The sequence below is a fragment of the Spermophilus citellus genome (genome assembly GCF_964194105.1).
Source record: "Spermophilus citellus genome assembly, chromosome: 5".
In the NCBI taxonomy this organism is placed as follows: Eukaryota; Metazoa; Chordata; class Mammalia; order Rodentia; family Sciuridae; genus Spermophilus; species Spermophilus citellus.
In genome coordinates, this window is record NC_138186.1 from 50,850,738 (window position 1) to 50,861,128 (window position 10,391).

A 10,391-nucleotide genomic window follows, 5' to 3' on the forward strand; every position below is an offset into this window, starting at 1 on the left:
CGCGCCCCGCCCCCACCGGCCGAGCACGTGCTGCCCGGAGCCCAGAGCGCCATCCCGCCGGCCCGGTGGGGGCTGGGCCCGGCTGCCCGCCCCGCTCCCCACCCCCACCGGAAACATTCCTGAGGCATTCCTGAAACTTGGAGGCCCGGCCCCTCGAGTTCCCCACCCCGCCTCCACGCCGGGCGCTGGGTTTGCCTGGCGTCCCCCCTCCACCGGCTCGCCTCTGAGGAGGGGGCTGGACCAGGGCCTCGGCTGACCGGGGAGGAAGAAGGGGAGCCCTGAAAAACATGAGTCACAGCCCTGTGTCACTGGGCCGCATTGCTATTCCCTGCATCACAGGAGGTGTGGAAGGCCGCCTCGGGGACCAGGCGCAGGGAGGTGCACCGGGAGGGCCCGGGCCGGCCTGCAGGGCGCGCCTCCTTCCCCACCGCCCTCCCCGCCATCTTCCCACTTTGGCTTCCTCCTCGCTCCGTGCAACAAGTCTTTGTTGAATCAGGCGCCAAGCGGGCCAGGCCCGGCGGATATGGTGTGCGTCAACTCAGCCCCTGCCCTCAAAGCGCTTCCAGGCGGCCTCTGACCCGCCCGTCACTTTTCAAAGAAGTCGCCGTGGAGGGGATCCGGGTCCGAAGTGGGACCGCGTGTCTCCAGAACCCCATCCAGATCACCTAGAAGGGTAACTCCTCCCTCTGAGCTACCTGCTCAAGGGCCAATCGTTTGTTTCGCTTGAAGGCTGCACCTTGATTACGGCTCACTTGCGGCCGTTAATAAATTTAAACACTTAGCATTTCCCAAGTTTCACGTCGGAATTTCACAAGACTTGTATTTCACCCGCCAACCACACGCGGGTTGACGCCGAAACGCACATGCTGACACCTGTCCGCCCAAGGGAAATCTACGAGCCGTCGATCTGGGCGAAAGGGGCGGCGAGTAGGCCGCGGAATTCTCCAACTGGCGCGCTTATCTCCACCCCCTCCGCCCGCGTGGACCCCCGCAGGCGCGAGCGCCCGCCCACCCCCACGCGCCCTGCGGGGGTCGGGCCCACACGCCCGGAAGGACCCCAGAGGTGACTGACCCGGGACCCCATTCCAGGCAGGAAGCACGCCCAAGTCAACCCCCACCCACGAGAAAAGCTCCTTCGAGACTCCTCGGCGCCCGCTCCCGTATTTCCTCGCCCGGGACTGTGGGAGTGGACCGTGGGCTCAGGCTGCCGGCCCAGGCCTCCCGCACAGGCCGGCCCACGGACAGCACCCACCCGTGCGCGGCGGCGGCTGGCGGGCGGCCGCCCTTTTAAATCCCCGGGCTCATTTGCATGGCCCCGCCCACCCCAGTGACACGGCTGGCGCGGGCGGGCCCGTCCCCCCTGCCCCTGGGTCGCTCTTTTTTAAGCTCCCCTGAGCCGGGGCTGCGCTCCTCTAATTGGGACTCCGAGCCGGGGCTATTTCTGGCGCTGGCGCGGCTCCAAGAAGGCGTGAGTTCGCTGCCGCTCCGGTGGCTTCTTTTTTTTATATCTATAATTTAATTAAATTATTTATTTATTGAGGCCGCGCACGGGCCGTGCCCAGCTTCCTGCCCCTCGCCATCCTCTGGGGGAGGGGGGATATTTTTGTCCCCCCGCCTGGATGTGACATATAAATACCCCGCGGGGGCCTTGGCGGCGAGCACGCGGCGGCGGCGGTCTCTGAGCGCCTCTGCCCTCTCTCCCGGTTTCAGATCCGCATTTGCTAGCAGCGGCAGCGGCGGCGGCGGCGGAGCCAGGCCGGTCCTCAGCGCCCAGCACCGTCGCTCCCGGCAGCCCGGAGCGCGCACCGCAGGCCGGCAGCCGAGCTCGCGGTGAGTCGTCCCCGGGGCCCGCGGCGGCGGCGGCCGAGGGGGGCGCCCGCGCCCCCGCCCGCACGTCGCCCCTCCTGCGAGCCGCCCGGGGCTGCAGCGCGCGCCGCCGGCTTTATTCCCAGGCCCGGGCGGCGCGATCCGCCGGCGGGGAGGGCCGCGCGGCGCGGGGGCGGGCGGCGGGGCCCGGCGGCTCGGGGAGAACGCCCGCACCGGGTCCCCAGCGCCTCGGGCGCCCTGCGGGGGGCGGGGACCCGGGAAAGGCGCGCGGTGGGGGAGGGGGGCGCGCGGCTGCAGCGGGCGCGAGTTGTGCACCCAGCGGAGCCCGGTGCACCTCGCGCGGCCGCCGCTCCCGCCCGAGCCCGGGCCGGGTGGGGGGCGGGGAGAGGCACGGGCTGCGGCGCAGTGGGCGAGCGGGGGGTCGAGCGCCCCCCGCAGCCTGGGGAAGTTCTCGAAGTGAGGGGGAGGGGCGGGAGCCCCGAGATTCGGCTCTGCCCTCTCTCGGCCTTTCTCCCCCGAGCCGCTCCGCAGATGAGGCCGGATCGCGGGCCTGGGCTTGGGGCTTCACCCCGACCCCACCTCTGGCCTGGCCCGCGCCTCTTCAGCCCCCAGGGCCCTCCGCCCCCACAAACTGGTTTCTCTGCTTTGCTGGGCTCTGTTGGAACTAGTCCCTTTGACTCCCCGTTTCTGTTTTTTTTTTCTGGGGTTTTATTTTTCGGGAAAGGTAGGGAGGGAGGGGGTTTTCTTCCTCTAGCGCGCGCCAGGTTTCCTGCCCCAAGGCGGGCTTGGGTGCCCCCTCTGGCAGGAAGTGGGGCCGGGTGCACCCGCGTGGCGGTGCATGCGGTCGGGGTGCGCTGGTTTCCCGCGCCTGGAGGAACGGCCTGCGCCCCTCCCCCCGCGCGCCCTAGCTCCTAGTCCGGCTGGCCGGCGGTTGTAGGCCGGCTGCAGACACTAGCAGAGTCACCCAGGGTCGGTCTGGAGCTGGGGGCGATGGAGTTTTAACTAGGCCGTGTGCAAAGTGGCGGACTGGAAGGGCCACTGAGAACCTCCTCCATCCTTCTCGCCAACTTGCTGTGTGACCTTGGGCCACTCATCGGGCTTCTCTGGGCCACTTTTTTTTTCCTGGAAAATAATGGGGCTGCCAGAATTTTTCTGAATTATTTTTGCAGAATTCTAAAGCATTTAAGGGCCACACACACTGCACGGTGTATGGAGGAGATAGGTTTAAGGCTCAGAAGAGCTTATTACAAACAGGGATTGGTATTGGGCCCGAAATGTGGCTTCTCCAAGCCAGGCCTCCCTGATGTTCAGAAACAGGTGGAAAAGACAAGCCTTCCTTGGCCTCATTAGACAGAGCCTGTCTCCTTCATTCAGTGGGGACCTAACTGAAAGGTGGGAGTGGGTGAATTAAGGGGTCCTTTATAGTCAGAGGTGGGTGGAGAAACCAGACAGCATGAGAGCTTCCAGAGAGACTGGTTCCCCACCTGAACCCCCTCTGAGAGGGCCTGAGGCAGACCTCATGTGAGGTCAGCACTCATTTAGCTGATTAATTTTGATGTTTAGTTTGAGGGGGGACCTGTGGTGTAATGTGAGATCCTAATCACTGCCTGTAATTACAGAGCAGAGCAAGCCACTAATGATGGAGCAGGATAAATCACCAACCACCCTGTTTAAAAGGGTCTCCAAGTCTGAAATATTATAAAATAAAACGATTACCAAAGTCCTGCCATCTGGAGGGTCTCTAAGTGCTTGAGAATGGGGGTCAGAGCCCTTCAAAAATCAAGTTTCCAAAAATATTTTCTTGTCATTGGGTTAAAATTGGAAATTGCCTCAAAATCTGAAAAGAGGAAAGAAACATCTTCAAATAGTTTAGTTCTCACTGTGATGAGTGAAGATGTTTTTTCATCCAAGTCTCTTTAAATACTGCCTGGTTCAGCCTCAACAGTCTGGAAAGATCTGGGGGGTAGGGTGTTGAGGCAGTTGCTGCCTTGTCCCCATCTTACAGATGGGCAGACTTTCATTAGTGGGGCCATTTGTGCCCACCCCTAACAGGTTGGTAGAGCCATAGGTCTCCCAGGAAGGGTCCGTTCTGGAGTCCCACCCCTCCTGTAAGTGAGCCCCATCTGTCTCCAGGTGGGCCAGGTTGGGGGGAGAGGACATCCCCAGCTCCTTTCCCTCACCCTCTGCACATTCAGCCATTTCCTCTCTCCCTCAGTTGTATCCATCTCTGAATCCTTTAGAGTTTGCCCTGGGAGAGAGCAGAGAGAACTGGCTGGTGGACATCCCCACACTCTGATTGGCCCTTCTTAGCGTCTGGTCCTCAGGCTTGGGACCTTGCCAGATAGGCAGTGTCGGTGCAGGGGCAGGGGGATGACATTCATGGCTGCAGATACCACGGTTTCTTTTTTCCCACTTGACTTTTGAACTGCCTAGGCATGGTTTTCACAAGAGAGAGCAGCAGCTGCTGACAAGAGGGAGGAGTCCTTGGCAGTTTGTGGGATCCCATTTTCCTCTCACCTTTGTCCTTGGGCTGCCTTACCAGGTCTGGGCTGGCAGCACCTCATGGCACCACCTCTGTGGCTGCAGGACAACAAAGAACCCTTCTAAAAAGAGATAAGGAGCTGATTAGAACCAACGGCACTGCTCCACCCCTCCACTCCTTGGTAGCATGTATGGGGTGGGCAGCACCTTCTGTCTAGGGTAGGGTCGGAGTCCTGGGGTCCTCTGGAAGCAGGCAGTGTGCCCCAGGGTGGGGGTGGTGAGAGGTAGAAGATGGCTGAAGTGTGATGTTTTGTTTAAGATTTACTTTTTCTGTCTCCAGCATCCCATTCTTGCTCTTCACCTGCTCCATAGAGAAGGAAGATGAGTGAGTCAAGCTCAAAGTCCAGCCAGCCCTTGGCCTCCAAGCAGGAAAAGGATGGTACTGAGAAGCGAGGCCGGGGCAGGCCGCGCAAGCAGCCTCCGGTGAGTCCCGGGACAGCGCTGGTAGGGAGCCAGGTGGGTGTCCAAAACTTTGCCTCGATTTACCCTTTGGGGCTAGGGAGATGCTTGGTGGCTCTGTAAGTGTGGACATGGCATGGAAGGGTCCAGAATCATGCCTGCATGTCTGTGTGTCATCCCCACACCCACGTGTGCTCATAACTTGTCCTACGACTGTATAATCAGATCCTTCAGACATTCTAGGAGAGTGTCCTGGGGCCTGAGGAACTCAAGGTAAGGTGGGTTTTAAAGCCAGTGCCAGAAATCCAGGCCAGAAACAACCCAGTGGTCTACACAGAGGTCAGTGATTTATCTCCCAGGGTTTTAATCATAAGATTCAGTGCATATAAGATTACTCCTTGTCAATTTGCTCTGTAAGTTTCTATACACTGTCAATTTTTGTCTATCTCAGGCCCATAATGAATTCCTGGGCCAGCACCTATTCACAGGCCACACTTTAAATAGTCCTCAGGTGGGCTTTGTCCTTGGCTTTGTAAACATTAATGAGGCCCAAGAACTTGAAGGTGTTGGGTAATTAGTGGCAGTAACCCTATAATGTCCCATAGTGGGGTGGGGTGATTGCTCTGGCAGTGTTAGGCACCCTAGGGAATGTGGCCACCTGTTAATGTGGCAGAGATCTTGTCACAGGAAGAAAGCTGTCTCCCAAGCAAGGGATGGTTGTTGAAGCCTAGTTACTTCGTCTTCCTGAGGATCAGAAGAATTGAAGTTGGCCTTGTCCCTTCAGCATGAGGCAGGTTGTTACACCTGCAGGTCTTCCCAGCTGTAGCCAGGGAGTCTCAGGAGACTATGAATTAAGAGTCTGCTGGGTGCAGTGGTACGCCTATAGTCCCAGTGGCTCCGGAGGCTGAGACAGGAGGATCCAGAGTTCAAAGCCAGCCTTAGCAACAAGGAGGTACTGAGCAATTCAGTGAGACCCTGTCTCTTAAGTAAAATACAAAATAGGGCTGGGGATGTGGCTCAGTGGCAGTGCCCCTGAGTTCAATCCCTGGTACCCAAAGAAAGAGTCTTGATTGTGTGGTGGAATTCAGCACCTTCAGGGCGGGGTGCTGGACTCATCCTCTTAGCCCAGCCCCCTTTGCCTCTCTTATTCCACCTTTTGGCAGAGGTCGGGGTTACAGGGCCATGCTTATAAAGGGCCCCTGGAGCTGTCCCTAAGAGTGTCCTTCCTTTTTTTTTTTTTAAAGAGAGTGAGAGAGAGAGAATTTTAATATTTATTTTTTAGTCTTTGGCGGACACAACATCTTTGTATGTGGTGCTGAGGATCAAACCTGGGCCACACGCATGCCAGGCGAGCGCGCTACCGCTTGAGCCACATCCCCAGCCCAAGAGTGTCCTTCTATGTGTTTTGTTTGTTTGTTTGTCTTAGATAGAGAGGGGAGAGAGAGAGAGAGAATTTCAATCTTTATTTTTCAGTTTTCGGCGGACACAACATCTTTGTTTTGTATGTGGTGCTGAGGATCGAACCCGGGCCGCACGCATGCCAGGCGAGCGCGCTACCGCTTGAGCCACATCCCCAGCTCCCTTCTATGTGTTATGCAGAAGCTTTTTATTTTGTCTTGGGCTTTTAAAATTCAGCAACAGTGGTAGGGATCTCTGGAGTCTAGGCATAATTTCTCTTCTCTAGGAGTCCCCCCAGTTTTCAGCATGTCTCATGGGAGAAAGGTGATAATGATCAAGGCCAGTGCCAAATATTTGCCTCATAATTGATTTGGGTGTAGGGTGGAGGCTGAGGCTCCAACATTAAGTGTTTTGCCCAAGATCAGGGGCAGGACCATCTAAGAGTTTCTTCCTGCCCATGGCATCTTTCCCAGGGGTCTTCTGGCTTCTTGTCATTTCATTGTCCCAGAAACCTCCAGGGAAGAAAGTGGTGGTGGGGGGGGGGGGTGGAGGGCTTTGAAAAATGGTCACATTGCGGCCCTGAATCCTGAAGGGCTGGCCTCCGTCTGGCCTCCTGCTAGCCTCCTGCCAGCCTCCTGCCATGGTTCTGTTTGACTGGGTCAGGAATTTTCTTGCTGACTTAACCCTGCTGGGTGGGGCACAGGGCTGTCTTCTGAAGGGGCTTGGACAGACAGGTGGTGGCTATGACCCTCACTGCCTCCTTCTATCTCTGCAGAAGGAACCCAGTGAAGTGCCAACACCCAAGAGACCTCGGGGCCGACCAAAGGGGAGCAAAAACAAGGGCGCTGCCAAGACCCGGGTGAGGCTTGAGGGGAAATGGCCCCACCTGGGCCACTGGAGAGAGACCCCTCTGGTTTTTCATGGGCACATCTGTAGGGAGGCTGGGAAGAGACTGCTTGTCCTGATTCTTCACCCCACCCCATCCTGGCACATGGTGGGTGGTGGGTCTTTGCTAAGCATGGGAAGCAGGGTCATGACTGAGGTCTCTTCTGTGGCCTTGGCCCCATCCCTGATGGTGGGGAAATCAAGTCAGAAGTTTGGGCGGCTTTCCAGTCTGGAGAAAGGTGGTGATATGGGGAGAGTAAAGGGCTTCTCCCAGCCCCAGGCCGAGAATGTCTCCTTCACCCTTGGGGTCCCTGGAGCCCAAAGAGGTGGGGACAAGCAGGGAAGGCCAGATTCCCAGTGGCATGAGCCTTTCAGAAGGGTTGTTTTGTGTTTTATTTTTTCTGAGACACGACTCATATCCTCTGAGTCACAGGTGGAGGAGGGGGCAGGGGGCGTGTGTGTATGTTGGGTGGGGGGCAAGTGTGGCTGGCCAGTCATCAGCAGCTGGACTTGGGTGGGCCTTTGGGGTGAGTCCTGGGTTGCCCTGAGCACAGTGGGTAGTTCTGTACCTGCCTTTCCTCTCCTCATTAATGGGCACTGAGTGGGGGCTTCCTAGCATTTTTTTACTTACGGGATATTTTCTCTGACCCTCCAGAAAACCACCACAGCTCCAGGGAGGAAACCCAGGGGCAGACCTAAGAAACTGGTAGGTGTTCTTGCTTCTGTGGCTCATTTTGGGGTGGGGGTTAAGAATTCAGTGTCTAGTTCTGTGCACAGACTCTTCTCCCTGACCTGCAGCATCAGGAATGCCAGGACATGACACATGTCCACATGGGTCCAGAGAAGGGAAGGGGTTTGCCAGGGTTTTCATAGGACTGTGCCCATGAGGAGTGGTCGCCCACACATTCTGCAGCCCCTCTGTTCCTAGCATGGACTTTGGGAGTCATCTAGTTGATGCTGAAGGAAAGCCTTGGGGGGGGGGGTAGGGCAACTTTTGCCCTTACTAGGATCTTCTTGGAAAGAGCAAACATGGCAAAGCAGCTCAGCCCAGCCCTGCTAGTTCCAGGCTGGTTGGGAGTTACACTGTGACCCCACCTCCCCATTCATTTCTGGGCTCCCAGGTAGCTGGTGACAGGCTGTCCTGAGGAGTGCAGTCTCCTCTGCTCCTCGCCCTTTCCTACCCTTCACCTGCCCCCTCCACTCCCAAGGCACTCATTGCTAGAGCTGGGCCATGGGGTGGGGGAGGCTTAGGGGGCACTCTGGCCAGGCCCCAGGAGTGAGTAACAGGAAACAAGTTGTTTTGGAGTCTGTGCCTGGCACAGGGGCTGCGGGCCCTGTGGTGTCCCGGCATTCCCGCCCAGTGAGTGAGCCCAGGCAGCGTGTGCTTCCCCTTCCTCCCCACCCTGGGCTGGGGTCAGCCTTTGGCCACTCAGGACTCAGGCCCAGCTCCATAGTTCAGAGCCTGCCCTGTGGGCCAAGGCCATCTTGTTTCTCTGCGTCCACCCCAGGGCTTGCCCTCTGCTGCCCCTTCCTGATTCCTCTCCCTCCTGGAGAGAGCCAGTCACTTCCTTTGCAGAGCCCTGCCCTCCCCTGGGCCGAGGGGCCTGGCTTTGGCTGAGTGAGAGCAGCATGTGTGTGTGTTTTTTTCCCCCTTTTAAATTCTTCATTTTTATGAATGAAACCCAGGGCTGGAGGTTGCTGAGTCACCCACACACTCAGCCCTGACTCATCCCCCTTCTGGAGAGCCTGGGAGTGCAGGGAGGGGTGGGGACAGCCTCTGGGATAGAGGGGGCCAGACCCAGAGCTGCTCTGCCCACCTCTGCAGGAGAAGGAGGAAGAGGAGGGCATCTCGCAGGAGTCCTCTGAAGAGGAGCAGTGACCGCCCGTGCCGCCTGCTCCCTCCCCAAGGAGCAGCAGCTTTCTTCTGGGACTGGACAGCTTCACTCCGCTCCCACCGCCCTCCCCTTCCCCCAGGCCCACTGACACCTCTGGCCCGCCACCCCCCGCGCCCTCCCCACCGCACACTACACAGCACACCAGCCGCTGCAGGGCCCCTGTGGTCCCATGGGAAGCAGTTTTCCTCTAGCCTCAGTCCCCAGCGACCCTTCCTACCCCGCCCCCACGCGCACACACTTGCCCTCCTGGACAAGGCTAACTTCCCACTTAGCCGCACCCTGCGCCTGCTAGTCCTTACCCACTTGGTGGGGACATTGCTATCTGGGCTCTTGGTTTGAGGGCCCCTTCTCTGCTCCACTGTTCCTTCTGGCTTCCCATAGAGGGGCCTGGGAGGGTTCCCCTGGCCTTAAGGGGTCCAAACCCCATCTCATTCTGACATGCCCCCCTGCTGGACCTGCAGTAGTAGGTGTAGCCAATGGGGAAGGGGTGCTGAGCCCCCAGGGAGCCCCCAGCCAAACTTATCAGGTGGAACTCCCCACTCTCTTCCCCACCTGAGCCCTGCACTAGGTTGGACAGCCCCTCTGGGGTATGGGAAAGGGGGCAGGAGTTGGAGCCCCTGTTCCCTATCACAGGCCCTACCACCTTGTTCTCCCCCTGGGATCTGAGTATGTAGTGCAGGGGTGGAGATAGGTCACCTACTACCCAGGTTCCCTGTGGCAGCCACCCAAGGCACGCCAGGGGCTACTTGCCCATCCTCTGCTTCCACTCTCAGCTGTTGACCTTCCTATGAGGGGGCGCTATCAACAAGGAGCCTGCCCTGCCCACGCTGCCTCCCCCTCCTTCCCAACCCCCATGGTTCTGGTTCCATCTTTTCCTCTGTTCACAAACTACCTCTGGACAGTTGTGTTGGTTTTTGTTCAATGTTTCATTCTTAGACATCAGTCACCTGCTGCTACCAGCGCCAGACGCTCATCCCCATGCCCTCCCCCCTGTTCCGACCATATTCCCCTCCCCAAGGTGTTCCTCAGGGGGAAGGGGCACTGGGGTGCAGCAGGCTGGGTTACCTACTACCCCAGTCCCAGGGAAGGTGGGGTCCTGCCCCTAGGATGCTGCAGCAGAGTGAGGAGGGGGGTCTGTGTTGACCGTGAAGGGTGTAGGGGCCACCTCCCCTTGTTCTGTTGGGGAGAGGTTGGCCATTATTTGTCCCAGCCTGGGGCTCCCCTCTGGTTTCCTATTTGCAGTTACTTGAATAAAAAAATATCCTTTTCTGGACTAGAGTCATTCTGTAATGTGTGCCCCTATAGCCAGGGTAGAGGGGTGAGAAGCAGAGTTGGTACTTGGAAGGGCTCTCTCCGCCCTTAGGCCATTTCTGGGAGAAGAAATGGCAATGAAAGGAGCTGCAGAGGTAATTTAAACCCTTCTTGAAGTCAAGTCAACCACACCCC

General features: G+C 58.2%; 1 protein-coding gene across 2 annotated transcripts; it reads left to right on the forward strand.

Annotated features, from left to right (window-relative positions):
• Nucleotides 1–1,332: 1,332 nt before the first annotated feature.
• On the forward strand, nucleotides 1,333–9,010 carry HMGA1 (high mobility group AT-hook 1). 2 transcript variants are annotated; one of them, XM_081294396.1, is made up of 6 exons: nucleotides 1,333–1,468; nucleotides 1,711–1,830; nucleotides 4,649–4,824; nucleotides 6,941–7,024; nucleotides 7,706–7,756; nucleotides 8,876–9,010. In XM_081294396.1, exons 3-6 carry the CDS (start codon nucleotides 4,690–4,692, stop codon nucleotides 8,927–8,929), a joined length of 324 nt encoding a protein of 107 aa, XP_081150522.1. In that variant the 5' UTR covers nucleotides 1,333–1,468; nucleotides 1,711–1,830; nucleotides 4,649–4,689; the 3' UTR covers nucleotides 8,930–9,010. The 2 variants fall into 2 exon arrangements, with proteins under 2 accessions (XP_081150522.1, XP_081150523.1); XM_081294397.1 differs by having other exon boundaries at nucleotides 4,649–4,791.
• The last annotated feature ends 1,381 nt before the right edge of the window (nucleotides 9,011–10,391 follow it).